The sequence below is a fragment of the Arvicanthis niloticus genome, chromosome 20 (genome assembly GCF_011762505.2).
Source record: "Arvicanthis niloticus isolate mArvNil1 chromosome 20, mArvNil1.pat.X, whole genome shotgun sequence".
Classification (NCBI taxonomy): domain Eukaryota; kingdom Metazoa; phylum Chordata; class Mammalia; order Rodentia; family Muridae; genus Arvicanthis; species Arvicanthis niloticus.
This window is the reverse complement of record NC_047677.1, coordinates 17,817,741-17,844,825: the sequence shown is the minus strand read 5'-3', so window position 1 is coordinate 17,844,825 and position 27,085 is coordinate 17,817,741. Positions and strand designations below refer to the sequence as shown.

General features: G+C 45.2%; 1 protein-coding gene and 1 non-coding gene across 3 annotated transcripts; both read right to left on the bottom strand.

Moving 5' to 3' along the window:
- Window positions 1-7,889: 7,889 nt before the first annotated feature.
- On the bottom strand, window positions 7,890-25,344 carry LOC117724578 (sodium-dependent glucose transporter 1A). 2 transcript variants are annotated; one of them, XM_076917091.1, is made up of 6 exons: window positions 24,945-25,341; window positions 19,976-20,107; window positions 17,762-17,904; window positions 14,865-15,033; window positions 13,689-13,805; window positions 7,890-11,737 (listed from the first exon to the last, which is right to left on the bottom strand). In XM_076917091.1, exons 4-6 carry the CDS (start codon window positions 15,028-15,030, stop codon window positions 10,743-10,745), a joined length of 1,278 nt encoding a protein of 425 aa, XP_076773206.1. In that variant the 5' UTR covers window positions 15,031-15,033; window positions 17,762-17,904; window positions 19,976-20,107; window positions 24,945-25,341; the 3' UTR covers window positions 7,890-10,742. The 2 variants fall into 2 exon arrangements, with proteins under 2 accessions (XP_076773206.1, XP_034380367.1); XM_034524476.2 differs by lacking the exons at window positions 17,762-17,904; window positions 19,976-20,107 and having other exon boundaries at window positions 24,945-25,344.
- LOC117724984 (U6 spliceosomal RNA) lies at window positions 15,772-15,875 on the bottom strand. Its single transcript, XR_004608857.1, has one exon. It is a non-coding gene; the product is annotated as a U6 spliceosomal RNA (small nuclear RNA).
- Window positions 25,345-27,085: the final 1,741 nt, after the last annotated feature.

Sequence of the window (27,085 nt, the reverse complement as noted above, 5' to 3'; positions counted from 1 at the left end):
AACTACGAGCACAGGGCTCGCCCTGAGGACAGACAGCTACAACAGAAATAGCCCAAGCAGAACACATTGGCAAGTAACAAGGCATTTCTCTTGTTTTTAATAGACTAATTGGGTCAGAATAGCTCAGAACCTGCCCAGCATAGTGCCAGCAGCTTGTTAATAAAATCTGATGTCTCTGTGTCATTTAATTGGGATCTAAACAGGACAGAGTGGGGCAGAAACCCCCCATTAAGTTACTGCAATAGACACAGAGGAGACAATGCACAGTTAGCAAGCACCAGGATAAAGGTTGTTGGTGGCGGGAAGGCCATAGAAGAGGGAGGGACAGGAAGTTGTTCCTTCTCTTCCCCTACTTCCTTGGGATACTATCTCATGCACCCCAGGCTGAATTTGAATTTTCTATGCTGCTGAGGGTGACCTTAAATTTCTGGTCTTCTTGCTTCCATTTCAAGAATGAAGGCATTAGAGATGTGGGCCACCATGCCCTGTTGATGCTGTGCCAGGGAACAGGGTTTTGTATGTGTTAGGCAACACAACCATCTGAGCAATATCTCCAGTCAGAAATTCATACTTCTACACAAGGGACTGTTCTGGGGTGGGGGTGGTGCACGACCTTAATCCTAGACCTTGGGAGGCAGAGGCAGGTGAATCTTTATGAGTTTGAGGCCAGCCTGGTCTACAAAGCAAGTTCCGGACAGCCAGGGCTGTTACACAAAGAAACCCTGTCTTGAAACCTCCTCCCCAAAAGTGTGTTTGTATGTGTGTATGTGTATATGTGTGTGCGAGTGTGTGTACAAGTGACCTGTGTGGAGATCAGAGTATATTGTATACTTTATAGTGTATACTGTATACTATATACTGTATACTGTATAGTGTATATTATATGCTGTGTAGTGTATATAGTATATACTGTATACAGTATATACTGTAGAGTATATAATATATACTATATACAGTAGAGTTGTTGGCTGGATGACCCACAAGCTTCTGGGAATTCTCTTGGTCACACCTCCCAAGTCACTGTCACAGTGCTGGAGTTAAGAGTGCGCCCATCTTGTCTAGCTTTACATGTGCCTGCAGAGCTAAATTCAGTTCTTCACACTTGCCTGGCAGGTGCTTTCCCCACTGAGCTACCTCTCCAGCCCAAGTTCCATTTTTTTTTTTTTTTTTTGTTTTTTTTTGTTTTTTTTTGTTTTTTTTTGTTTTTTGAGACAGGGTTTCTCTGTGTAGTCCTGGCTGTCCTGGAACTCACTCTGTAGACCAGGCTGGCCTCGAACTCAGAAATCCACCTGCCTCTGCCTCCCAAGTGCTGGGCCAAGTTCCATTTTTAATAGGCTAAAAGATATATCTTGGGCAAAAATACATAAAACAAACAAAAATGGTACACCTCAGAAAACCAAAACCGATTGGACAGTAAAACAGGAGGACCACCTGCCACTTTCGCTCATTGTAGTTTTTGTTTTATTGTTGTTGTTTAGACAAGGTCTTGCTATGCAGCCCTGGCTGGCTTGGAACTCACCATGTAGACCAGGCTGGTCTTGGATGTGAGATTCATGTGCCTCTATTTCCTGAGTCCTGGGATCAAAGTTATGAGCCACCACGCATGGCCTTCCTTCTAGTTTCCATTGCAGGTGGCAAAACATTGCCCTCCTCCCAGGGCGGAGTGAGTGTCAGGCACAGAAGCAATGCTCCATACTTTTGGGCCAACCAGAGAGGAACTATTTTACCTTAGTCTTTTTGGTCTAACCTTGTAGTCAGCTAAGAGCTGCTCTGTGTGGCTGAGAGAACTCAGGCTGTGTCTAAGACAGAAAGGAGTCAGCTCTGGCTGCCAGCTTTTCGGGTCAGAGGTTTACCTTTGAGTTGTGAAGTCAGGAAGGAGTGCACTGACTGTGTTTTGCTCTCCGGTCACCTGTTAGTCTTGTTAGCTCTGGGCTAAGGAGCTGCTGGCTGTTGTGTGGCTATCACTAGATCAGCTGTGTTCACTGTGAAGACTTAGAGCTGGTTTTATCTTTAACCTGCGATGGATCCCAGGCAGCTTGTGGGGTTTTATCATTCACTCACAGGCCAGCCAGCGCTGGTTCATCTTTAACCCACAGCGGAAGGTCAGCCAGCAGCTTTGAGATTTTACATTCTAGTGCTTGAAATCTACCTCCCAGGGGAGAGATAGGTCAGCAACTCTTGCAGAGGTCCAGAGTTTGATTCCGGAGCTCACACTGAGTGGCTCTCAATGACCTGTAACTCCAGCTTCATGGGGAATCCAACTCCTCTGGTCTCCATGGGCACCTGCACTCACATGCATACAAACCACACACACAGACACACACGCACACACACACACACACACACACACACACGAGACGAGATTTTTTTAAAAATAATAAAAATAAATCTTTTTTTTTTTTTTTAAATCTGCCTTGTAATTTTCTAACTTCCTCTATGCTGCATCAAGCCCAGTAGTGAAGGCCTATAGGCAACCACCTTTGACCTGAGGCTTTTGGAATAAATCAAATTCTCTTAAGGCCGGCATCCTTTGATAATTAACAGTAAGTCACTGTAGTGGGGGATAAACAGTGATGATTGCCGGATCCAAAGGTCTCGGTCTGATAGTAGTGGCTGGCATCCCTGCTGCTGCACTGGTCTGGTTGCAGAAGACAGGAATGATTATGTCAAGAAGCTACCTCCCCACCCCCCGCAGTGACCAGAGCCCAAAAGCAGATAAGAACTAACTAAGGAGAAACCCGTTGTTTCTTTTCCGTTTGCTTCTGCTGCTGCTGAACTCAGGGCTTTGCCCTATGGAGCCCCATCTCCATCTCCATATATATATATTTGGTGAAGGGTGAGGGGAGTACATGTTTGTGTATGTGTACTTTCATATGTACGTGTGTGTGTGTGTGCATGCGTGTGTGTATATGTATATGTGTGGTGTGTGTATATGTGTATGTTGTGTATATATGTGTGTGTATGTGTGCGTGTGTGTATGTGTATGTATATGTGTGTATGCATGTGTGAGTGCGCGTGTGTATGTGTGGTGTGTCTATGTGTGTGTGTGTATATGTGTGCATGTGAGTGTGTGTGTGTGCGTGTGCGTGTATGTATGTGTGATGTGTGTATGTGTGTGATATGTATATATGTGTGTATGTGTGTGTATGTGTATGTGTGCGTGTGTAGTGTGTATGTGTGTATGTGTGCGTGTGTATGTGTGGTATGTATATATGTGTGCGTGCGTGTGTGTATGTGTGTGCATGTGTGCGTGTGTATGTGTGTGTGGTGTGTATATATGTGTGTGTATATGTGTGCGTGTGTGTATTTGTGTGTGTGTATGTGTGTGCATGTGTGTGTGTATGTGTGTGTGGTGTGTATATATGTGTGTGTATATGTGTGCGTCCGTGTGTGTATGTGTGTGTGCGTGTGTATGTGTGTGTGTGGTATGTATATATGTGTGCGTGCGTGTGTGTATGTGTGTGCATGTGTGCGTGTGTATGTGTGTGTGGTGTGTATATATGTGCGTGTATATGTGTGCGTGTGTGTATGTGTGTGTGTGTGTGCATGCATGTGTGTATATGTGTGCGTGTGTGTGTGTGTGCATGAAGAAACCCCTTCTGATGTGGCTCCTCAAAAGCTGACCATCTTTTGTTTGTTTTGTTTTGTTTTTGCTTTTTGACAGCTTTTTGAGAGCTCCTCACTGGGATCAGGCAAGCTAGGCCTGCAAGCCATGGGGATTTTCTTGTTTCTACCCATCAGCGTGGGGATCCCACCATCTCCCCATCAGCGTGGGGATCCCACCATCTCCCCATCAGCATCGGGATCCCGCCATCACCCCCAACTTCTTCCATGGCCCCTAGGGATTGGACCTAAGAGCTCACAACTGCGTAGCAGCACTCCACTCTGAGCAATCTCCCCACATCCCCAGTTTAAAACTCATGATTCTAAACCAATGTAACTGGGATCAGAGCCCTGGCTAAGCTCATGGCAACAGATAGCATGACTGTAAACCTAGAGAATATCAGCCTCTATCATCCTGAAGTGTTGACCATGTAGCTCCCACCAGCAAGACTCTCTGCCTTGCTAGCTGGTGTCTAAAGCGATACTGATTGGTATATCAAGGGAGGTAGCTCAGGCTTGTATGGAGGAAGCTAAGGTGGCTGTGTTTTGTTTTGCCTTGTTTTCTCAAGACAGTTTCACGTAGCAGAGGGTGGCCTTGAACTCACTACCCTTGTAGTCCTTAAGGTGCAGTCCCTCCTAAGTACTGGGATTATAGGTGTATGCTATGTTGAACTGTTTTTGTTGAACTGTCTTTGGTCATGTTTTGAGAGCGGTGTGGGGTTTGGGGGGGGGGGTAGACATGTCTAGAATAGGTAAGTCCAGTCCCTCACTTACAGACACTCCTGGTAGACTCCTATACTCCAAGACAGAGGCTCTTTGGAGATACTGGAAATTGGGACCCAGGTTAGAACGTGTGAAAACAGATGTGCAATAGAGTGAGACTGTTTACTGGCCCCAGCTGCAAGGTGCACGTGGTAGTCACGCCTGCAAGGCAATGCAGTTCACTTGCTGTCCACGTGCTATCTACACCATACATGCTTTTAAGGCACACGTGCTATCCACGCCTGCAAGGCATTGCGGTGCACGTGCTGTCCACGCTATAGACGCCTGTAAGGCTTACGTCATATCAACACCTGCAAGGCACGTGGTATCCACGCGCCTACAAGGCACGTGGCAAAAGCCTATAAATAGCTCAGAATTCCCTTCAATAAAAGAGACTTGATCAGAATCTCTGTCTTGTCTCCATTCTTCGCGTCTCTTCCCCTTTATCCCCACTCTCTCTCTCGCTAGACCCTGACCCTCGGACTGGAACGGGCAGTACGGGCTGCAACAGTTTGGCGTCCAACATCGGGCTCCAGTAAGCGCGACAGTAGCACATGCCTTTGATTCCAGCAGTCAGAGGGCAGAGGCTGGCAGATTTCTGTAGCTTCAATACTGTCCTGGTCTACATAAGGGAGTTCCAGGCTAGCCATGATCACATAATGAGGTTGGTCTCGATAATTAAATAAACGGTAAGTGAATTAAAAAAAAATACTTTTCAAACAGATACCATTAAGAGCAGTTAACATATTTAAAAAATCTTTTAAAAATTCTCAAGCAGAATTAGATTTCAGATTTACATTAAAACACTAAGTTTTGGCCTTCTGTGGAAAAAAATAGTATTTAATTATAGCTAACTTAAAAGTAACTATACCAGATTTTTTTCTTTATTTTTTTAGAGACCAACATTTAAAAAAAAGATTATATATATATATATATATATATATATATATATATATATATATATATATATATACCGTAGACTGTAGCTGTCTACAGAAGAGGGCATCGGGTCCCATGACGGATGGTTGTGAACCACCATGTGGTGCCAGGTAACCTCCAAGCAGGGACCTCCGAGAGTGGCCTATGTAACTGAACTTCTCAGAAAGGCAATAAAGGCTGCACCCGAGTTGTAGGTGCTACAAGGCTGACTGGTTGGGGAAATGGTGGAGAACAGAATGTTACAACCCCAGAGAGCCTTCCCAGGCACTCATTGCCTTCAGACTGTCAGGTGAAATCTTTCGGGTTGTCTTTAAGTTAGCAGATGGTTGGTTTCCACAATCCCGAGAGCTACGGTGGTCAGCTAGAAGAGGCGTCCTCAGGAGCCTGCCTACCTGGTGTCCCAGCAAAGCTTTTAACAAGGTGCCTTGATTTATGGCCTTCTTTTCTTCTGTAAAATCATCATAAAACCAGCTTTCTTTAAAACAAGTTGTTCAGGGCAATGTGAACTGTCATTCTGGGGACATAATCACTCAAAATTCACTCAAGAAGAGACTATCTGTTGGCCAGGAGTTGAGGCGCACACTAGTAATCTCAGCATTTGAGAGGCTGAGGCAGGAGGATCACTGAGGGCTAAACACCAGCTTGAGTGTCAGGCCAGCAGTGGTGTATATCAAAACTCTGTCTCAACAACCCCCACCCCCCAAAACCCCAATAATCTCTTATTCCTTCTGAGGTGAGAACTGTGCGGTACTTTGAGAAGGAGCTGGGGTGGGGAACTCTGATATGGTTCACCCTCCTCTACACATCCCACGCCAGAACTTTCCTGGCACCTCAGGGGTTTAACCCCTGAGAGTCCAGGAAGTCTGGGAACATGCTCTGTAATATGCAGAATGTAAGATAATGTGTGCATTAAGCTTATAACCACTTGTGATGGGAGAGATGGCTTCTGGGAGACTCAGACAAATGAAACACTACAAAGCAACAACATGGCACTCACCCTGTTTCGCCGGCACAGAGGACTAGTTGAGAACATCGGGGTACAGCCCGGGGCACAAGCCGGCGTTCATACCTTGTGGCTATGAGTCTATTCTTTTTTTTTTTTTTGGCAGGACAGAGATTGTTGGGAGCCGACTTTAGTAGAAAGCGGCTAGATCAACTTTGCAGCCATCTGGAACCATATACCCTGATGAAAGACTTGGTTGTCAAAAGCCTATAACAGCTGAAGCACACTCTGATAAATATATTGTTTATCCCACATAGCTTGTTTTGCTGTTTAGTGACCTCAGCTGTATGGTGCACGTGGTAAAATGTTTTCACCTGTGTTCTCCTGCTTGTGTATATAAATACCTCAGAATTCCCTTCAATAGGGGAGACTTGAGAAAATAGAAGAGAGACTGAATCACACTCTGTCTTGTCTCCATTCTTCGTGTCTCTTGCCCCAAGAGCCCCATTCTCTCTCTTGACCAGAGCACTTAGCCCCAAAAGTGTTGAGGCAAAGTGTTGAGGCAGAATGTGGGCCTCAACAAGAGGTGAGGGTTTGGAGTTTCACAGACAATGCCTGAGAAAGGCTGGGACTCTCCCGTGACCCAGTGGCATTCCTGTTATTTCCAGAAGGATGGCTCAGTGCTCTGCTGGAAAACAGCAACGGGCCCAGCAAGGGGAGAGAAGGGTGCCTGTGTGTGTGTGTGTGTAATGCACATGTGCAGGCGAGGAGCCCTGATGCCTTTCTTACCCATGCCATTAGAGCACATCCACTCTTCCTAAGGCTCTGACCCTTCAGTACAGTTCCTCGTGTGGTGAACTCACAACCTTCAATTACTACTTTGTAACTGCAATTTGGCTACTATTATAAATCATAATGTAAATATCTGTATTTCCCAATGGTCTTAGGTGGCCCCTGTGAAAAGTTCATTTAACCCCCAAAGGAGTTGCATCCCCTAGGTTGAGAACCACTTCATTGGAGACTTACTCACTGTGAAATGAAGAGAGTGGGGAAGAAAAACAGGGTAGAAAGATGCTGTATGGGACCCCGGAGCCAAGAGAAGAGTGAAACAGAGCTGTGTTCCCTGCATTTGCTCACTCAGCTGGACTGCCTGGGCCCTGGAATCACTTCCGGCTCTCAATCTGGCAAGGCTAGAATGGGGCCAGTCCCCTTAGAGCTCAGAAGGAAAGAGAAATCCTGCAGGCATTCTGGTCTGGCCCTGGTGGTCCTGCCTACCCACAGCAGGAGAAAGCATCCTGAATGGAGAGGGGCTGGCGGGGCTGCCCTGAGGGCACTTCAGGAACCTCCTGAAGCCACCCCACAACTCAGGCTCAAAGGTGTGGAAGTGAAGATTTATTTCAAAGAGAAACAAATTTGTTTCCTTTAAGAGCCTGGTACTTAAAGGTGCCCACAGATGAATCTGTTGTGATGGTTGACTTGCCTGTCAACCTAAGAGGAACTAGCATCACCTTCCATACATGCTGCCTCAGGTATGATGGTGCCGTTACCCAGGTTAGACTGAGGTAGGAAGGCCCACATTACCTGGGTGGCATTCCATGGATGGGGTCCTGAACTGAATAAACAAGGAGAAACAGAGAAAAAGAACTGTAAATATAACTTTTATTCTTCTGAAGTAATTATCACTTGCTGCCTCAGTCTGCCTAGGCCCAGTCCTGGAAGCTTCTCACCTCTGTACAACTTAACCTAGGCCTGGAAAGTTTTCAGCCTCTGAGATTTACTGCAGAGTAAGCTCACCCCCTTTTTAGTTCTTTCTGATCTCTGGCTGGCTGGTTCAACTCAGCTGTTCTGGCTCAAACTCCTCTCCAAGTTGACTGGTTCAATTTGGCTTCTTTTTCAGGCTCTCACCAAACTACTCTGCTTGGCTTCATATTAACTCTGTCAATCTGTTCTAATCTTCTGGATCCTTCTCATTCTCTGGCTCATTCTGTCTTCACCTGTGTCTAGCTTGTTCTCTCTCTGCAGCCTGTCTCTGTAACTGTATAACTGTCCCAGTAAAACTGCCTCTTTCTTACTTTCTCTCTCTGTGCTGCTCTCTCTTAAGTCACCTCCTTTTTCTCTGTTCTTGTGACAGTTGGGCGTATCCTATTCTGTCAAATCTTTCTCTGATTCATCACTTTATCTGCCACTCACAAATATGGGTGCTTCCTTCTACTGACTAACTTCACCTTCACTGTTAGGGATTAAAGGTGCATACTATAAGGGCACATCTGTATTCCAGCCAGAGGGATTAAAAGTGCGTGTTAAGGCCGAGCCACACCACAACTAGGAAAAGGTTTTCTCAGTAAACAACACAATCTTGGGGTTCACAGTGTGATCAAATATCCTGCAACAAAAAACTAGCATTCAGCTCTATAATTCCTGGGTGGCAGATGCAACGTGACCAGCTGCCTCAAACAGTCCCTTCCATAATGTCCCTTTGCCGGGGCATTTTATCACAACAGAGTAGTAACAAAAACTCCCATGTTTAGCCAGCAAGACACTGAGAAGCTACCTGGGTCCATGTGGGCTCAGATCTAGTTCACAGTGGCAGCACCAGCCATGTAACGTTGGTTCTGCAAGCATACAGAGTGAAAGTTGTGTATGGAGTAACTGGGGTTTCCACCCACATTTCAAAGGAAAAGCCAGGAGTCCAGGGCATGTCCAAAGATCACCATGCTTGCAGGTAGTCTCCTGCAGAACGATGGCATGAGCCCGCAGGAAGGAAGGCAACGCTGTCAAAGATACCACAGGCATGTAGACTGCCAAGAACATGGAACACACAGTAAGCTACAGGCAGAGAACAGATCCAGCCCAAGAGAGTGACCGTGTGCCATAGAAACAGCAGACCCAGAATATGGGGTCCACAGCTTGTCCCATTACACCTCACATGCTGTACATGGGGCTATAGGATTTAGTGTCTTCCCTCATGGCTTTGTCTTGTTTGGGTCTGATTCTTTTTTATTTCCCTGTGGGAGGAGGTGTTAATGTCTTGCCATCATAGTTTGGAAGTATGTAACTTCTTTTTGATCTTCTTAAAAAGGGGGTCTTGCTTTACTTCAGGCTGCTCTGAAACTTGTGCTACCATGAGCTACCAAAAGCTTATGGCTACAAGTTTGCCTTGAGTCTCAGAGACTGAGCTCAGATGTCTGAGCAAACGCTTAGATGTTTGAGACTTAGGATGAAGTAAGACAGAATTTTGCACTGGATTCTGTTTTACTGGATTAGTTGTGGACCAATCATTATTTTATACATGTATATGAAAAAACTCTGTAAAGTAACTTTGTCCCAATTTTAAATGATTGTTTATTGTAAGGTATATCCTGATTTCAGATGTGCTAAACGTATGAATTGCATTCAATTCTGCACTGAAATATTATATTTCTTAAGAGTATTAAACAATAAGTACATTAAATGGCACATGTAATCAGTATCAAATTGTTAAGGTTTTTTTTTATCATCTTTGTTTCTTTTTACATTTGTAATGAAGAGTAGGTTAGAGATTACATTAGTTTCTAGGAGACATCTTGGAAAAACTTTCTGATGCATAGATTTTTAGTTTGGGAATTATCTTATCTTCAGGGATATGACATAGAGACTACACTCAGCCTCCAGGAGGACCTGAAAGCAGAGCCACTTTGTCACTGGCACGCTGTGACCCAGGTCTACAGTAGTTATAGAAACATCGGACACTTTTGTTTTTGTTTTTGGAGGTTTTTTGTTGTTTTTTTTGTTGTTGTTGTTGTTATTTTGAGACAGGGTTTCTCTGTGTAGCCCTGGCTGTCCTGGAACTCACTCTGTAGACCAGGCTGGCCTCGAACTCAGAAATCTGCCTGCCTCTACCTCCCAAGTGCTGGGATTAAAGGCATGCGCCACCACTGCCCAGCTGAAACATCAGACTCTTAGGAGAAAGATTTCACTAACACTTGATAGAGTGTGGGTGAGTGGTCACTGCCAAGAAAACCTATCTGATATGCAGAGGACCTACAGCTTCCCAACCTCCTCTGCCTTCTTCATAGGCTCTGAAAGGCGGTGACCACAAACGATATCTAATCACTCATCTTATGAGATCTTATGAGATGAGACCATTTGTTAGTTTATGGAGGACTGAGAGTCACAGAACATGTCTAAATTTTCTAGCATTCTCTACAAATAGGCCCAGAAAGTTTGGTTACCAATAGGTTTTGGAAAATCTTCACTTTCCAGTTGATTGAACTTGTTATTTGGTAAAGTTGCTAAGCATGTGTCCTCTCTCAGCATGTGTCCCTTTTGTCCAGGTATGTTTCAGGGGGATTGTTTTTATTAACTGCAGAGAACTTAGTCGAAAGGCCCTTTTGTGGGTTCCATCACAATGTTTCCAGATGTCTCCGTCACAGATGGCCTCGTGGATACTACAACTTCAAAGTCTGTTTCATTACTTTTTAAAAATTTTTGTTAATGTTCTCCTGTAGTCTCTTCCTCACAGCCTAGAACTAGTAGGCAAAGCTTTCTGGTCCTCGATCTTCTGTCTTCCTTTGCGCTGTCGTTGCAGGGGTAACGTGGCTAATTTATACATCACAGGAAATAGAACAGCCGTGAATATGGCTGAGCCCAGACATGTGTACAGAACCACTGGCAGATCTGGGTAGTGTTCCTGAAGAATTCCGATGACTGCAGGAATGGCCATGTCTCCCAGAGAAGCGCCAATTACAAAGAATGCTGCAGATTTCCCAGTTAAGGTGGTGTACTGCTCAATCCAGGAGATGCCGCTGGGAAACGTGGTTGCCATTGAGGCTCCATACACAGAAGTCGCGATCCAGAGACAGAGAGAATTCTTATCAAAAAGCACCAGAAAGAAAGACGAGGCCAGGCTGCCTATGTTGCTCAGAACGATCATGGTTCCAGGCCGTAAGACCGTTGCAAAAATGATGGCCAGGCCCCTGCAGGCTGCAAAGGTCCCCCAGAAGATGGAGTTCAAGCCAGCTGCCTCGCTCTCTTCCATGCCGACGTGGGTGGTGGCGAAGGAGAATACGTAAGAGCCATAGGTCACCTCGGCTCCCACATAGAAGAAGAAGAAGAGGAAGAGGAGGCACAGCAGGGCCCTGTGATATTTAGCCCTTCGAGCCCCCTGAGCAGATGCTGCGGACTTTTCCTGCCTTGAATGTTTCTTACAAAACAGACCAAACAGAAAGAAAGAAACTACTAAAGCGTAGGTGCCGATAGAAGCATATGTCCACAGCAGATTCATGTCATCGGGTACCGCGAACACAGAGTCTGAAGCGGCTTTGGAGGATCGGTTCAGCACTAGAGAGTTAAAGTCGGACTCGGTGTGGTTCTGAGCAGATGCTGCTGTACCCCAGGCCAACTTAGCCAGCGGGGGAGCCAGAACTGCACCCAAGGCGAAACTGAAGTGCAAGGCCTGCATGTGTGGGGCTCCTTTGTCTCCCCAAAGAGCCAAGATGAGGACATTTGCACCTGCCAACAAAGCATGGGGAATAAAGTTAAATTGTCAACTCATGCGTGAACAACCCCCACAAGCATCAGTATGACAAAGAAGCTTAGCCTGTGTCATCCGGCAAGAATGCTATGGCATTCTAAGTAACCCAACCTTGGCCTCAAGTGATGCTGACCCATGGACTCCAGACAACTATGTGTTGTAATATCTCAGCCTCATACATGGAATGCTACAAGCTGGTGAACCATTACCCGTTGAATCTAGGCACACTAGCAAAGGCTGTTAAAATACCACACTGGAGAACAATACGGCAGTGCTGGAAATATTTGAAATGTGTGTGTTTACCAGACAAAATTTTACCATCAGGTTGGCCAAATGACAAAACTTTCCAGCAACCACCTGAACATTGTGGATGAAATAAATAAATGTAAAACGTTCCATCAGGAACCCGAATGCTCTGATCTTTGCTGTCCCAGTTACAGGAGACTGGCACCCCGTTCAGAATCCACACAACACTCTAAATACCTGTAAGGGAAAAAAGCCCCAAAGCATCAAGCCTTTGGCTATTTTATTTTAACCAGATACTTTGAGATAAGCATGTAACCTTGCATCCAAATGAAAGCTGAGCTACACACACACACACACACAGACACAGAGAGACAGTCAGACATCACACACACATGCATACCACACCACACACACACACAGAGATATACACACACACATGCACATGCACACACACGCATACACAGACAAACACAGAGAGACAGACAGACAGACAGACAGACACAAAAACATGCACATGAACATGAACACACATACACACACTCTCACATGCACATGAACACACACATACACACACTCTCACATCTTGGAACATTCAGCCCTAAACTTGATGTCTCTATCAAATCCCTCCCCTCAGAGCTCAGGATCACTTGGGAGAGGAGGCAGAAAGAGTGTAAGAGCCCGAGGGGACGGAGGACACCAAGAAAGCAGGCTCTCTAAATCAACATGGTCAAAGCACACATGAACTCAGAGAGCCTGAGGCAGCACGTGCTGGGTCTCCGGGGCCTTCTCGAATATATTATGGCTTCCAGATTAGTCTTTTAATGGGATGCCCAAGTGTGTGAGTGAGGGCGTCTCTGTTTCTTGTGCCTTAACTTGGGCTCTCTTCCTTCTGTTTGTTTGTTTTGCCCAATTCCAAAGTGTAGGTTTCTTGTTTTATCTTGTATTTTATTATTATCCGCTAGAAGCCTGTTCTTTTCTAATGAGAGACGGAAAGGGAGTGAATCTGGATGGGAGGGAGGGACTAGGAGGAGTGCGGGGAGGGGAAGGGTATAAAAAAAATCCTTTTTCAGTAAAAGGAAAGAGAAAAGGAACCTCAAGAGAGGGCTAGTTAGCAGGAGCTGAAAGAAAGCGCACATCATGTGTGCTACGTAGTAGGGTTTCAAATAGATATTGGCATATAGAAAAGCTATACCTTTGAAGACTTAGAACGGCTAAGAGAAATTAACACGGAAGTAAGAAGTGTCACAGGGGCTCTGCTTCCTCTTGGCTCAGAAAACAGGGTGTACTTTAGCCGTGTGTCTGCTTCTGGGCCTTCTTAGACAAATGCTGGTCCATGCTTGCTTTTAACTGTCAATTCCTCTTACTTTACCATGATAAAATTGAACCCCAAATGAAAACCCATTTCACCTGCACTGCCAACCACAGACAGGAGCTTTTCTAAATTTAGCCCCTGTAACTCAGTTTCTCTTCGAACAAAGGCATGACGTCCTATTGTAGAGTTGGCTGTTCAAAAATCAATCCCCAAATCAGCACGAAGTGTGGCTGCTACAAGGGTGTACTGTCTCAGTGACCCTATGATTGAGTCAGAAATTCTGTGTCATTTCAAAAGTATGCAGGGACAGTCGGCATCACCTGAGGGACTTTTCCAGTTGAGTTCCGGGCCCCAGAGATGACATCACATACCCGTATCCACAACACCGACGGAAGCTCCAAAGACAGACATGGCAGTGATCAGTAAGACTGCTGTCTTGCAGAATGGGATGAGATAAAGCGAAACCGCAGTTGCCACCATAGATGCTCCTGGGAAGAAAGGAGGAAATCCAGTTACAGATGCTGGCGTTGTAACTCAGTAGCGGAAGGCTTGTCTAACGTGCATGAGCCCCTGGGTTAGATTCCCCGCTGCAAAAATAAACTTCCGTATTAAAAAATAAGAATAAGCTATAAAAACCTGTGTCCCTCGGGATCATAAAAACCTATAAAGTACACAAAAAATGAGACTGAATTAACACAGAGTTGCAGCTTCTACAGTGGTTATGTAAAACCATGTAAATTCTACAAGGCTTTTTGTAACCTAAGAAATAAATTACTGTGACTTAAATGCAATTATAGGACTATTAATAACCATAATAAATCATACAGCAAAGTTTAATAGCAAAGGAGACAGGCCAGAAATTATTCATTTACTGCCATACATGTAAGAATATAGGAGGGTTTTTAGATGTGAGTTAACAATGCTTTCGGTGTAAAAGTTCTGGTGACATGTTCCTAAATTAATTAGTTTTGAGGAATAGAGAGGGAAATATAAGAAGGGCCAGTTATTTATTCATCAGGAGTAACTTATTTTCCTTGTTTTGTGTCTATTTTCCTTAGTTGTGTCAATCTATTGGGAAAATTATGTTAAGAGCTTTGCCATCTCTTCAGGGTGCGGAAGGTTCATCTGTGACACTGGGCAACAGAGACAATAACAGTCTATATCATGTCTCCAACATCCCCCTGCCCCTTCAGGTTCAATCCGGAATCCACAGAATCAGCGCCCCCCGCCCCCCAAGCCCCGTCCCCACCCTCCCAGATAATCAGAGCTCACCCACGCCCCTGGAATGGAGCCTAAATCACAATAAAGGTCTGCATTGCTCAGGGTTGCCAACACTCACTCCCCCGGGCCCATCGAGTTTCCAGGGGATCAGTACACACTCGCTCGCACTGCCAAAAACAGGGGCTCTAGATGCCCAGCTTCCACGGGGCGACACCCCGCCTCGCCCACATCTGTTGTCAAGCATTCTGCAGGCTGTGCACACACAGAGACTAAGGTGTAAAGTCGCGGCGACAGACATGGAACGACAAAGGTTGGTGTTTACTTACCCAAAAGAAAGAACTGATTCATGTGGTCAAAGAGAACCCCGCCCATCATGCTGCCACACAAGAACCCAGTGGCGCGGCCCACAAATATCAGAGACAGGCTGCTGATGTTTCTGTTGACGTTGTCTGCCAGATCCTGAAACGTAGGCCCCAGGATAGCAACACTCATTCCCTAAAATTTAAAACAGACAAAACATTTTACTTACAATAACTGAAAGAGTGTCAAAAGAGAGCGGTAACCGATTGTTCTGTCATGAAGTGTCCACGAAGGAAGACTGCGGTTGCTTTTGAGACCTGCAGTTCAGGAAAATCTATAATGGCAAAAAATTATTGCTAGAACAATATGATCCTTTGTATATCTATGTACAGCCTTCAATTTTAAGACTTTTGTGGAGAGCTTTGGGGGCTGCTTGGCAGGAATCCGACATTGGCCAAGGACAAGGAAACGGGCTTTAGGCAGGAATCTGAAGTTGGGTCATGACAGGGAAGTAAGTTCAGGCAGGAATCTAATTTTAGGCTAAAACAGAGAAGAAATTTCAGTCAGGAATCTAAGTCTTAGGCTAGAACAAAGAACAGGCGTGAATATGACTGTGGGCTAGGACAGGGAAGGAGGCTCAGATATTTTTGTCATCCCGAGGAGCCCTTAGAAACAGCGATCGTGAGAATGATCATGGGGGTGATCACCGGGGTGATCACGGACTTTGTACATTGCCTTGTTTGCTCCTTGACTATTTGTATCCATTGTATTGTTGGTTCAGCAACCTAGAGCAGACCTAAATACTTCGTGTAATTAAAAGGGTTTAAAAGAAAGGTGGGAATAAACAAACCTGCCTTCAGCCTCAGAACTGGCTGGGGTCATGCTGCAATATTGTCTAATCGTCTCTTTTCTTTATTATTATTATTATTATTAAAAAATACGGAATGCTTCACGAATTTGCGTGTCATCCTTGCGCAGGGGCCATGCTAATCTCTGTATCGTTCCAATTTTAGTATATGTGCTGCAGAAGCGAGCACGTCTCTTTTCTTTTTATCCTCACTCCTGCGCTGGAAAACTTGATAAACTGAGTGGGCTTGGTCAGAGTTTATACAGTTATTTTGAGAGAGGATTTCTGTAGCCCCAGCTGCCCACAGTTTAGTGCATGGCCCTGAACTCCTGATCCTCTGTACCCTCCTTGTAAGCACTGAGTTTACAGGTGTGGACCTCCATTCATAATATAAAAAATATATAATTATTCCATTTTTTTCTCAATTTTTTTCCTTAAAGTGTTATTCTATGTGACATAGTCATGAAATGGTTTTGCGTATTTTCTTTCTTTTTTTTTTTTTTTTTTGTTTTGTTTTGTTTTGTTTTTTTGGTTTTTCAAGACAGGGTTTCTCTGTGTAGCCCTGGCTGTCCTGGCACTCACTCTGTAGACCAGGCTGGCATCGGAACTCAGAAATCCGCCTGCCTCTGCCTCCCAAGTGCTGGGATTAAAGGTGTGAGCCACCACCACCTTTAAATGTACTTTATGCAGATGTTAACCTGGCCTAAAGGCAGAGGTGTATAAGCCCAGCAACTCAGGAGGCTGACACAAGAGGACTTGTGTGGTCTAGCATGAGTTCAAGATTAGCCTGAGCTTGAGAATTCACGTTTTAGAAGCTGGGCCTGAGGACCTGTGCTCGCAGCCCCACAGCTGCCTTGCTGGCCAGCCAGCCTAGCCTCATTGCTGACTTCCAAGCCAGGGGAGATACCTGTCTCAGAATATGAGGTAGACAGCACCTGAGAGGAAAGATTAAAAATTCTAATGAATTCAAGAGGGGGTGGAGAGATGGCTCAGGGGTTAAGAGCATTGGCTGCTCTTGCAGAGGTCCCAGCATCAGTTCCCAGCACGTGTCACAGTGGGCAACTCAAGAGTGCCTGAAACTCCAGCTTGGGAGGGTTTCACACCTCTGTCTTCTACACTCACCTGCACTCACATGAACACAGCCACATGTGCACACACACATGCACACACCCACATGTGTACACACACACGTGCACACACCCACATGTGCATACACATGCACACACCCTTAAGTGCACACACACACAGGCATAATTTAAAAGTCATTAAAGGTTAAATTTTAATTAATGCGTGAAACTAAAATTAGCAAAACCAAGAAGCGTACAAGAAGGATAAGATGTTCTTTAGTCAGGAAAACCTAGAAAGCATCATGCTCATGCGCTTTTAAAGGGAATTTTTGTGTTAAAGTAGGATAATCAGTTCAAAAACAGGAGGAGGAAACAGGGCAGAAACTGAACGGACAAGAACATGGTGGAAGGTTGTGGACACGTGGCCATATTTGCTGAGGTTAGAGGGAACCTCTTACAAGGTTTTCTAAAGTCTAAGGTTCACTACAAAACCTCACGTTTCGTTCTTGCTACTAAAACAGTAAGTAAGGTTTCTTAACATGTTGGCTGCCCCCCCCCCCTTTTAATATTAGTACATCAGTTTTACCATTGCAGCCTCCTTCCCCTGTCAGCGTGGCTCTGTCTCAACCAGCTATTGTGGAGGCTTTTGCTTTAAATTTGAAGTACTTGGCCTAGGAAACAGGGAACAGGTAATCCCACCGTCCCCAGCTCCCTGCTTAACTGTTTTTGTTCACAAGAAGAAACTGTCCTCTGTAAAAGAGCTAAGTTGACCCCAACAATGCATTTGCCTCTTTTTTTTTTTTTTTGCATTTGCTTTTAAAATATCACTTTGGTGAAAGAGGAACTGTTGTTTACTGTGACCTCTGATCTGATCTTGAATAAGTGTTTTAAACCTTTGACATTTTGCTGAAGTTCCCCAAATCAAATCATATATATGTATGTCTTTGTTCCCATATGCATGTCTGGTACTCTCAGAGGCCAGAAGAGGGTTAGATCCCCTGGAACTTACATGTAACTATGACACGTAACATGTATCATAGATGAGCTGTGTGTGGATACCGAAATCAATCCCATGTCCTCTGGAAGAACAGCCAGTTCTGCTGACCATGAATTAATTAAGTTACAGGTTTTCCAGATGTATCCTTGGGATACCTTAAAAAGATAATTCTCTTTACAAAAGCAGAGATATTCAATTAATTGGGCTAATTTTGCTCTATTAAATCACATGGAAAACGTTGCTTGAAAGTAAGCAATACTATAATGTTTTAGTTACTTTTGTAGGGGTGTCTTACTAATGGGCCTCAGAAATAGTGTAACGGTCATAAAAAAATTCATCAATCATAATCCTGTTATCTCTAAGTGTTATATGCGAGAGTCAAGCACTGTGGCCTCCCTAGTTGATCAGGAGGATGGATGCACTTTGGTCAACATGGGCAACACAAGATACGCTGCATGGAAGTCGTACGTGATAAAAAATAGCTAACATGCCAAGGGCATCAGTATTTTAACTCTCATGAGGCCTTTGGCCATGGCCATTTTAAGTCTTGTCACTTACAGTTGTTTAAGGTGGTACTTTGTCAAGGACATTCAAGGAAAAGACCTTTAAGTACAGGAAATCTGTGACTTTAAGACTGTTCCCCTGGCCTGGGTAGGAATTCCCAGACCCAGCAGCTCACAAACACCAAGCTGATGTTTAACCCAGCATCAAGGACAGTAAGAATTAAGTACCAAGGAGTGACTTGGCAGGTCCTTGTGCTAAGTTAGCCAGTGGTGAAATTATTAAGCTATGTAGTGTGAACAAGCTCTGTAAGACTGGTTCTAGCCTAATTTCCCACCGTAATCTATGTCATGAACAGTTTTAGGCACCTGAAGTGGAAAGGCAGACCTGGTGTTTAAGGGGATGGAAGCCCGTTGCCATGCATGGGCCCAGGGGGAGCTCTGATGTCTGCCTGGGGCCCTCGGAGTCTTTAAAGCTGTGACAAGAGCTCTGCTCTCTAAGACTCACTGTGGACAGCTGAGGTGACTCAAAGCATAACCAGACATCTGTGGATGGATATGAAAAAGGGCTTTGAACCAATGTTCGCCTTTTCAAACCTTAATTTTGGTCCACACAACAAAGGTCTTAAGTAATATGTTCCCAGAGGCTGCGTGCCTTGAGCCCTTGTGGACAGATGTGTTCACTTGACCTGCAGCATTGATTTCCTCTACAGTGATAACGTGTGTGTGTGTGTGTGTGTGTGTGTGTGTGTGTGTAATATGACATTGAGTTATCATAACTGGGTATGGTGGTGCAGGCCTAGACTCTTAGCATTTGGAAGGTGGAGGCAGGAGGATCAAAATCTCGGTGTCATTCTTGGCTACATACTGAGGGTGAAGCCAGCCTGGGCTACAAGGTCCAGGAGATCTGACACACTCTTCTGGACTCCACGGGCTCCTGCACACACATGGTGCACACACACACTTACAGGCATTCCCACATAACACAGATAATAATCTTTTTTTAAGGGTCTGCACCCCTGGTGATAGGAACTCATGTATCTTGTTCTCTCATAAACTATGCCACTACCCAGCAGTCATGGCTTTACGGGATTACACCAGAGTATATGTTCTCTAGATTGAAAGAGCCCATCAAACCCACCAACTGATGGTAGCCAGAATTTCCATGATCTAAAACCTGGAGAGTGGGGTTTTTTTTTTCTTTTAGAAACCATTAAGTTACCTCCCTTCACTTCATTTGTTGGCAGGAGCCATTTCAGGTTTTTCTCTGCAGCAAAACTTCTGGGCAAAAAACAGTCTTGGATCTGTATCTCTTAACTGGAAGAGACTACTTGTGTCTGCTCAAATTGTACCTGTGCTGGAGACCTTAAGGAAAAGCTGGTCAGGAACAGTTCTCCTCAGAAATCAGACACTATTGTAATTATGGGTCACTTCCCTAAGGTCACAGGTGAGTTCTTTTCTGTCCCTGCAGAGAACTCTGTCTTTCCTCCTTTCCCTCTAATACCTGGTGTCCTCCCCTTTGTGGCAAACACCAGAGCAATGCTGGCTTGTGATCTAGATTCTCCCAAATAGGAAACATTACTATTGCCAGTGGTGTCCCATGTCCCCGGTGAGACATGTCACACTGGGGGAGGGGATATTTTCCTCAACAGGCTACACACCTTTGCTCCTTGTTCTCTACTCTCCTTGGAAATAACATGACCTTTTCAACTGATAGCCTACTCACCAGCAGAAATAGAAAACTTGGGGCCGGAAAGAGGGTTCAGTAGTTAAGAATGCTTGCTGATCTTGACATGGACCTGGATTTCATTCCTAGTACCCACATGGTGGTTTGCAATGGTCTGTAACTCCAGTTCTTCTGGTCTCCATGGGCACCGATGTGGTGCACGAATATACATTCAGGCAAACATAACAAAATAAAGATTAAATTAAAAATAGAAAACTGGAGTGGTATTTGCAGATGGTATATGTACCGTATACCGGGAGCAGATTTTCCTAGGTGCTGAGAATTACCTGTGTGTGAGGCAAAAGCTCACCTATGTCAATCAAGTACAGTAAGGCCCATTTCCACTAACAGTCTGTATCCCGATTATGTGCTTAAAGGATCACAAACTGTTTGCCACCAGGCTGTGTTCAGATCTCTAAGCTTACAGATGGGTGAACAAATCTAACAGACTTCTGCTCAGACTCCTCTACCCCCAGAGACTCGAGTCCTGGGTCTATTGCCTTCAGCCTCTTACACGGTTGGACCTTGCAGTTTGGCATGACTACCTGCCGCCTTTTGAGTGGGTTTCCCTGAAATGTCCTAAACCTTCTGATAATCAGAGGCCAAAACAGTCGATATAGAAAATTAGCACCTGTCCTGAAGTGGTGAGAATAAATTAGTTTCAAGTGAAGATGTTTCTAACAGTGGACCTGGGTGTCTGGTCTCTGCAGTCCTGGGGTGCTGGTTACGTGACACATGAGGAAAAGAATTGGGGAAAAGAATCTTACAGCCGATCAGATGCCCCAGAGGTTCAGAGGAGGGAGAAGCCACCCTTAAAGATGGGTGAGAACATTAATATTTCACAATCAATGGAACAAATTTAGTGTTGTAGACTTCCTCCCTCCATGTTGGGGTTAGGGTGTGGCAATGAAGAAACCGGAATGGTCTGCCTAACTCCTTCCCCTTGTTTTATGGCTGCACAAAGTGTGGGTCTAATTAAAAAGATGCCTGCGGGGCTGGGGTAAAGATGTGGGAGGTCCAGGCTCCCAACCCCAGCACCCCCATGATGATACTTCTGTTTCTCCAGACACGCTCTTGCATAAATTAGGAAAACTTCCCAGGGGAAAGGCCATGGGATGTATTCCTGGAAATATTCAGTTGGTCTGCAAGCATCTGGCGTGGTGGCTGTCGAGCCTGTTGGTGTATCAAGGGTTTGAAGCACTAATATCTAAGTTCATATGACTCCTGTCACAAGACTAACTGGAAAAAAAGTGGAGACCTCTGAGTCCCCAGTGGAGAGCAGCAAGGAGCTAATTTGATTCATGAGAGTGGCAGTGGCTACCTCACTGATGAGCCTACGGTCCATTCTCTGCCTGCTCTGCTACCGTGGCGTCTCATCCTGGTTACCTGTGTGCTGTTGCTGGGGACTTCCTACAGCTCCCACTGCCTAGGATGGATTCGGGGGTTAAAGTAGCTGCTGAAGCCTCACTGGAACAACTTAAAGTTTGTGCAAGAAGAATAACAAACGTTTTTCCCCTCACAAATGCTATTCAAGCACTTAAGTCTCAAGAGAAGACAAGTTACAGCTAGCTAGCACTGTGACAGGCTGACTGGGACAGAATGCAGAAAAACATCAGCCCCGTGTTAATGGCCCGACTTGTGTGCATTTGCCATGTAAGTTAAAGGAATCTGGACCAGGCTCATATGAGCGAGATTTCTAATGCTATTTCTAGATGGCTCAGCAGGTAAGGGCCCCTGCTGCTAAGACTGATAACCTGAATTTAGTCCCTTGGACCTACACAGTTGGAAGGAGTGAATGGACTCTCTCAAGTTGTCCTTAGACTGCTACATGAACACCATGTTGCAAACACTCATACACAAAATACATTGAAAAACTGAATTCTAAAAACTGCAAATTCAGATATCTTTCCAGGGAGGATTTCCTTGTAGGACATGTGGGAGTCGGATCCTGGTCTCTTAGAACCAATCAACCATTGCTTGTTAGTGTGGCATCCTTAGACCTTTGCTCCAGCATGTGCCCAGTACACTACAGAGGCGAGGGAACAGTCCTGCGGGGCCAGTCTTTGCTGGCTGTGTTACCTTTTCATAGCTGCTCAGTTTCTACACACAGAGTGTGGATCACCAGACAGGGCTTCGATGAACTTTCTCATGTGGAGATTCTAAAAACATGTAGGGTTTTAAAACCAAAAATACGGTGAAAGAAGCAGATGCTGAAGCCAAAACCAAGAGAGAGGAGTCCAAGTGGAAATCAGAACTACACAGCCAATCAATCTTAAAATGATCTAAAAGGTGGTATGGTAGGGACCAGCTGGAAAACCGTTCGACAGATTCCAGGAGTGTCTTCAGCAGAACAGCAACACACGCTCACTCACCATGCTTTTGGAAAGATTCCGAAGAGCTACAGGCACTCAGGCACCTCAAAGTTAACGGCTTTCTGTTAGTGTATTACTTCTTGGTTTGGAAGCTTTTACCATTGGGGTAGGATATGTAGCTTAATGGGTAGACTGCTTGCTTTCCTGAAGCCCTGGGTCCATTCACAGTACATAAGTGGAACATGCTCGTATACACCTGTCACCCCAGTACCTGCCAGGTCAGGTAGGGAAGATTAGGAGTTCAAGGGCATTGTCACCTACAGAATGAGTTCAAGACCAGCCTAGGATAGAGATTTTGCCAAAAGGAGGAAGCAGAGGAAAAAGAAGAGGAGGAGGAAGAGGAAGAGGAGGAAGAGAAAGGAGGAGGGAGAGGAGGAAGAGGAGAAAAAAGAGTAGAAGACTAAAGAAAGGAAGAAAGAAATTTTCTTTTAGCTTTTTATTAAAGGCAGGAAACATGAAACATAATTTGTTTAGAGTTTTCTTTGATTCTCAAGGAACCACAAAAGCACAAAGGCAGTCAATTTACTGTGAAGTTTTTCTCCCTCTGGAAGATAAACTTAAAACCTAAGGAACAAAATCTTGCAAAATCCTTGGGAGATTTTTGTCTGTTGTTTTTTTGTTAATTTCAAGGAATCGATCAAGTGCCTGTTAAAAATTTTTTAAAAGACAAGTTCTATTCCTTAGTTATATCTGGCTGTGCTGTGAACAGGAGATGTACAGGTCTCCATGGAGGGCAAAGGCATCAGATGCCTCTATAGCTGGAGTTACTGGTGGTTATGAACAGCCCACCCTGGGTACTAAGGAACAGATGGTGGTCTCCTGCAAGAGCAGTACACCGTCATCTCGCCAGCAACTAGTCATTGATTTTAAAATGCATTTCATCTGGCAGTTTCGATGTTCTTAATTCTGACACATAGGATTTCAGACTAAATGCAGTGTTGATGGAGGTACGCTGTCTATAGAACTTACTAAGGATTTTCTTCAAAAAAAAACTAAGGATACTTTTTGGTTTTTTTTTTGTTTTGTTTTGTTTTGTTTCATTTTGTTTTTGAGGTAGAACCCCATGTAGCTCAGGCTGGCTTCGAACTCTATGTATAGCTGAGGATAGCCCTAATCTTCTGCCTCACTTCCTATGTGCTGGGATTACAGGTGTGTGCCACTGTGCCAAACTTGGGTACTTCTTTGCATCGGGCAGTGAATCTTACAGCCATTATGGACCTTAATCACCTTCATACCAACCAAGACCAATGGGAGTCTAAGTTTATTGAGCACCTATTACATGAAGTGTATTGTTTGATCTTGATCCATTTCAGTTTCTTGGCACTAACCTCCTAGGGGCCATCATAACTGACTCCCTGATACACTGTATTACCTCAAGAGTCATGAATATTTTTCTGTACCCATAGAAACCTACGTAACAAAACATGAAGAGAGCTTAAAGAGCTATGAAAACTAACCTGCCCTTGATGTTTTGAATTCCACAAGCTACCTCTTTGGGTAGGACACTGTAACCAGTCTCACCATGTCAACAAACTACAAACTAAGAGAAAATTCCGGATAAAGGGACTGCGCAGACAGGCACTTGGTCCATCGGGCTGCCACTGCCCAGAAATGAGCAACAGATCCATGAGCTACAATCAAAATCTGCTCCTCCTGTGCGCGACTCTCTTGTTCTGCCGTTAGATACCGACACAGATGTTCCTGCAACATTACTTCGTATAAAGAAAAAGCAAAAAACGAACTTTTCCAGCCTTTTCTTTTTAATAGGAGCAACAAGACCTAAAGGCTAACAAGCTGACACTTAGAAGAAATGCCTTGGGCCCTTAAATAAAATTTCTAATGCATTTACATTTCAAGAACTATCAATTCTAATTGCACCACTCTGCTTGAAAGGCAAGTGTGCACCTTACCTAGACGGCACTGGCAAGAACCAGAGTGAGTCTTCAGAGGACTCACAACCCGGCCCAGGGAACTCTCAGTAAGCACCTGTAGGGATTTCTTTATCTGATCCCATCAGTTACAATCTAAGAAGTGAGTGTGGCTCAGAGTCTAGGAGAGAGTGAACAATTCTGCTCAGGGGACTCTCCCTCCTCCCGACCCTCTTGCATCACAACCATGAAGTGATAGGGAATGCGGCTGTTTGCCACAAACACTGGATGGTCCAGAAAGGTGATTTTGCTCTTGCCATTATATACCATCTGTAAAATCAAGCGGTTGGTATAATTTAGTCAAACCACCGGAAAGAGAGTCCCCTCTCCACCCTCCCAAGTAGACTTCTCTGTATAATAATTAAGGTGCAGGGGACAGTGGCTACAGATGACAGTGTAGCTACCACCTCTTTTTTGTCTCGCTGGTACTAAGAGGAGTCCTACAAGGATAGACTGTAGGGGAAACATGTTAGGCAAGAATCACCCGCACACAGTGACCCTCCATGATTAGAGCAGTGCCTATGTATGTGTGAGCGGATGAAACCGAAGCCCCGGCGCTCAAGGTCACACAACATGCAGGCAGCGAAGGGGAGAGTCCAGCTGGGAAGGGCAGGTCCCCTGCAGGAGGCTCGCGCCCCAGCCTGGGAGGGGTGCAGCCTCAACTCTCACCAGCCCCAGGAAGGCGGCGTACAGGACCGCGGTGGAGAACCAGTGCAGCACGCTCCTGGCCCGGCCACTCCGCCGGGTGGCCACCGTGGCCGGCTCGCTCTCCGCCGGGGTCTCCGCCTGGTGGAGCCTCTGTGCCGCAGCCGCCGGCCCGGCGCTCCCGGTCTTCACGTCCAGCTCCAGCTTGGCGGCTGCAGAGAGCTATCGGGGCGGGTGCACCCTTTGGGGCTCCTCCGGGCTCCGAGGTCCCTCCTGACACCACTGTCCCCAGGGACCGTCCTGACTCAAGGCCTCGGGCGGCTGGACTTTGACCCTGGCCCCGGCTGGCCACCGAGTGTGTTCACTCTCCATCTTGCAGAACCGCGGTGGTTCTCGTGACGGAGTCAGGTCACTGGCCAACCTGGAATCAAACCGGAAATCATGGTGGTTGCCTAGGAAACCGAGCTCCGCGCAAGTTTGAGCTGCTACTGCAGCCTGGCAACAGCATCTATAATGTGTGCTGCTAATCTAAGGCCTGAGGGAACACGCCAGCGATAGCTGGGAGGTCGTCTTTACGCGCCTTACCCCAGGCCACCGTCCACACCTGAGCTTTCCCGGTCTGTTATTCAACCTTGATGCTACAGATACCTGCTGAAACTCCAGAACAGGCTCCTGGAGCCTCATCAATCCTCACCATGTTCCGTTCTCCCCTTAGCCCGGGTGTCCAGAGAGGATCCAAGCACAGAGAGAACAGGCAATTCTCCCCGAGATCAGTCACCAATCACTGGCCTGCCTAGTCAGCATGTGTGAGCTCAAACTTGTGGTTTCAAAAGCACGGCAGCTCACATTTCCACATGTGACTGTAGCCTGACAACGACCGCCATGATTGCTGGGTAAAGTCACGTCAGCCGAGATAGGCTGTTCAGCTGTCGGGCGTCAGCTTTGTTCCGTTTGCTACACTCAAGCCAACGATGTGACTTTATCATCTATCTGAAAAATATTCTCTCCACCTGAAAACCTCCTCTCTTTCTATATCACTGATTACTTATACCGAGAAAAAACATTCTTTCATAAGATGTTTGGTCAAGAAGCAAGCTGGAAGAATTCTTTGTTTTGTTTAAAACAACCCCTATTCCTGTAAATTACTCACTTGGAGAAAACCTTCTGTCAAAGGTTGCTTATTATTTGATAAGTTTTGATTACAGAACAAGTCATTATGTTTAATGGTACTAAAAAAGGTTAAAATTTTGTAATCTGTGATGTCATTTAATCCAACAGATATTTACATACCGGAATATGCTGCACACTCAGGTCACTGAGGAAATCAGGAAAATAAAAAAATACAACAAACTGCTATTGGTCTGTAAAAGAAACATTTATTTCCTTATGATGGGATAGGATGAGAGCCATACACAAACTGTGCGAACACATGGCTTGGGCTGAGCCAACAGACTGACTTTCCCTGTTCTATCTATCCCTAGACCTAGGCCTGGAAACTTTTAGCCTATGTACAATCTAATCTAGAATGTTTTAGATTTACTGCTGCATAAGCTCGCCCTTTCTAGTTCTTTCTGAACTCTGGCTGGCTGGTTCAACTCAGCTGTTCTGGCTCAATCACCTCTCCAAGCTGACTGATTCAATCTGGCTTCTCTCAGCTTTTTACTGAATTGCTCTGCTTGGCTTCAAACTTTGGCAATTTGTTCTAGTCTTCTGGCTTCAACTGCCTCTGCTGACCTGCACCACACAGACTGAATGGAACTCATGAATGAACTCAACTGAACTCAACTGCACTGCAGGAACTGAGCTGACTGATCTTACTCACTCACTCACTCTGTGCCCCCACCCCCTGGCTCTGCGATGCTGCTTTCCTGTCTGCTGGGTGAGTCCTCTCTCTGACTCATTCTATCAACTCTTTCTCTAATTCGTCATTTTGTATGCCCCTCAATTAAATGTCTTTGTTTGGGACTAAAAATATGTCCTCCAGCCAGATCACACAGACCCACAAGTTCTGTTCTTTCCCTCTCCTAAGCTAATGTGATCTCCTGCCAGAGCAGCCATGTTGCTGGATTAAAATTCCTTTGCACTGGCCCTAAGCAGGATAAAATAATTTTTAGGTGAAAACAAACTGATTCTAACTTCATAAAACCTAACTTGAGAATTATAAC

What these genes read in the sequence shown, in the direction of transcription:
- LOC117724578 (XM_034524476.2), bottom strand. Translation starts at nt 15,030, where the DNA reads ATGAGTGTTGCTATCCTGGGGCCTACGTTTCAGGATCTGGCAGACAAC. An exon ending in GAATCAGTTCTTTCTTTTGG is followed by an intron (nt 13,806 to 14,864) that starts GTAAGTAAACAC and finishes CTTTCTTCCCAG; the next exon opens with GAGCATCTATGGTGGCAACT. An exon ending in CGTCGGTGTTGTGGATACGG is followed by an intron (nt 11,738 to 13,688) that starts GTATGTGATGTC and finishes CTTTGTTGGCAG; the next exon opens with GTGCAAATGTCCTCATCTTG.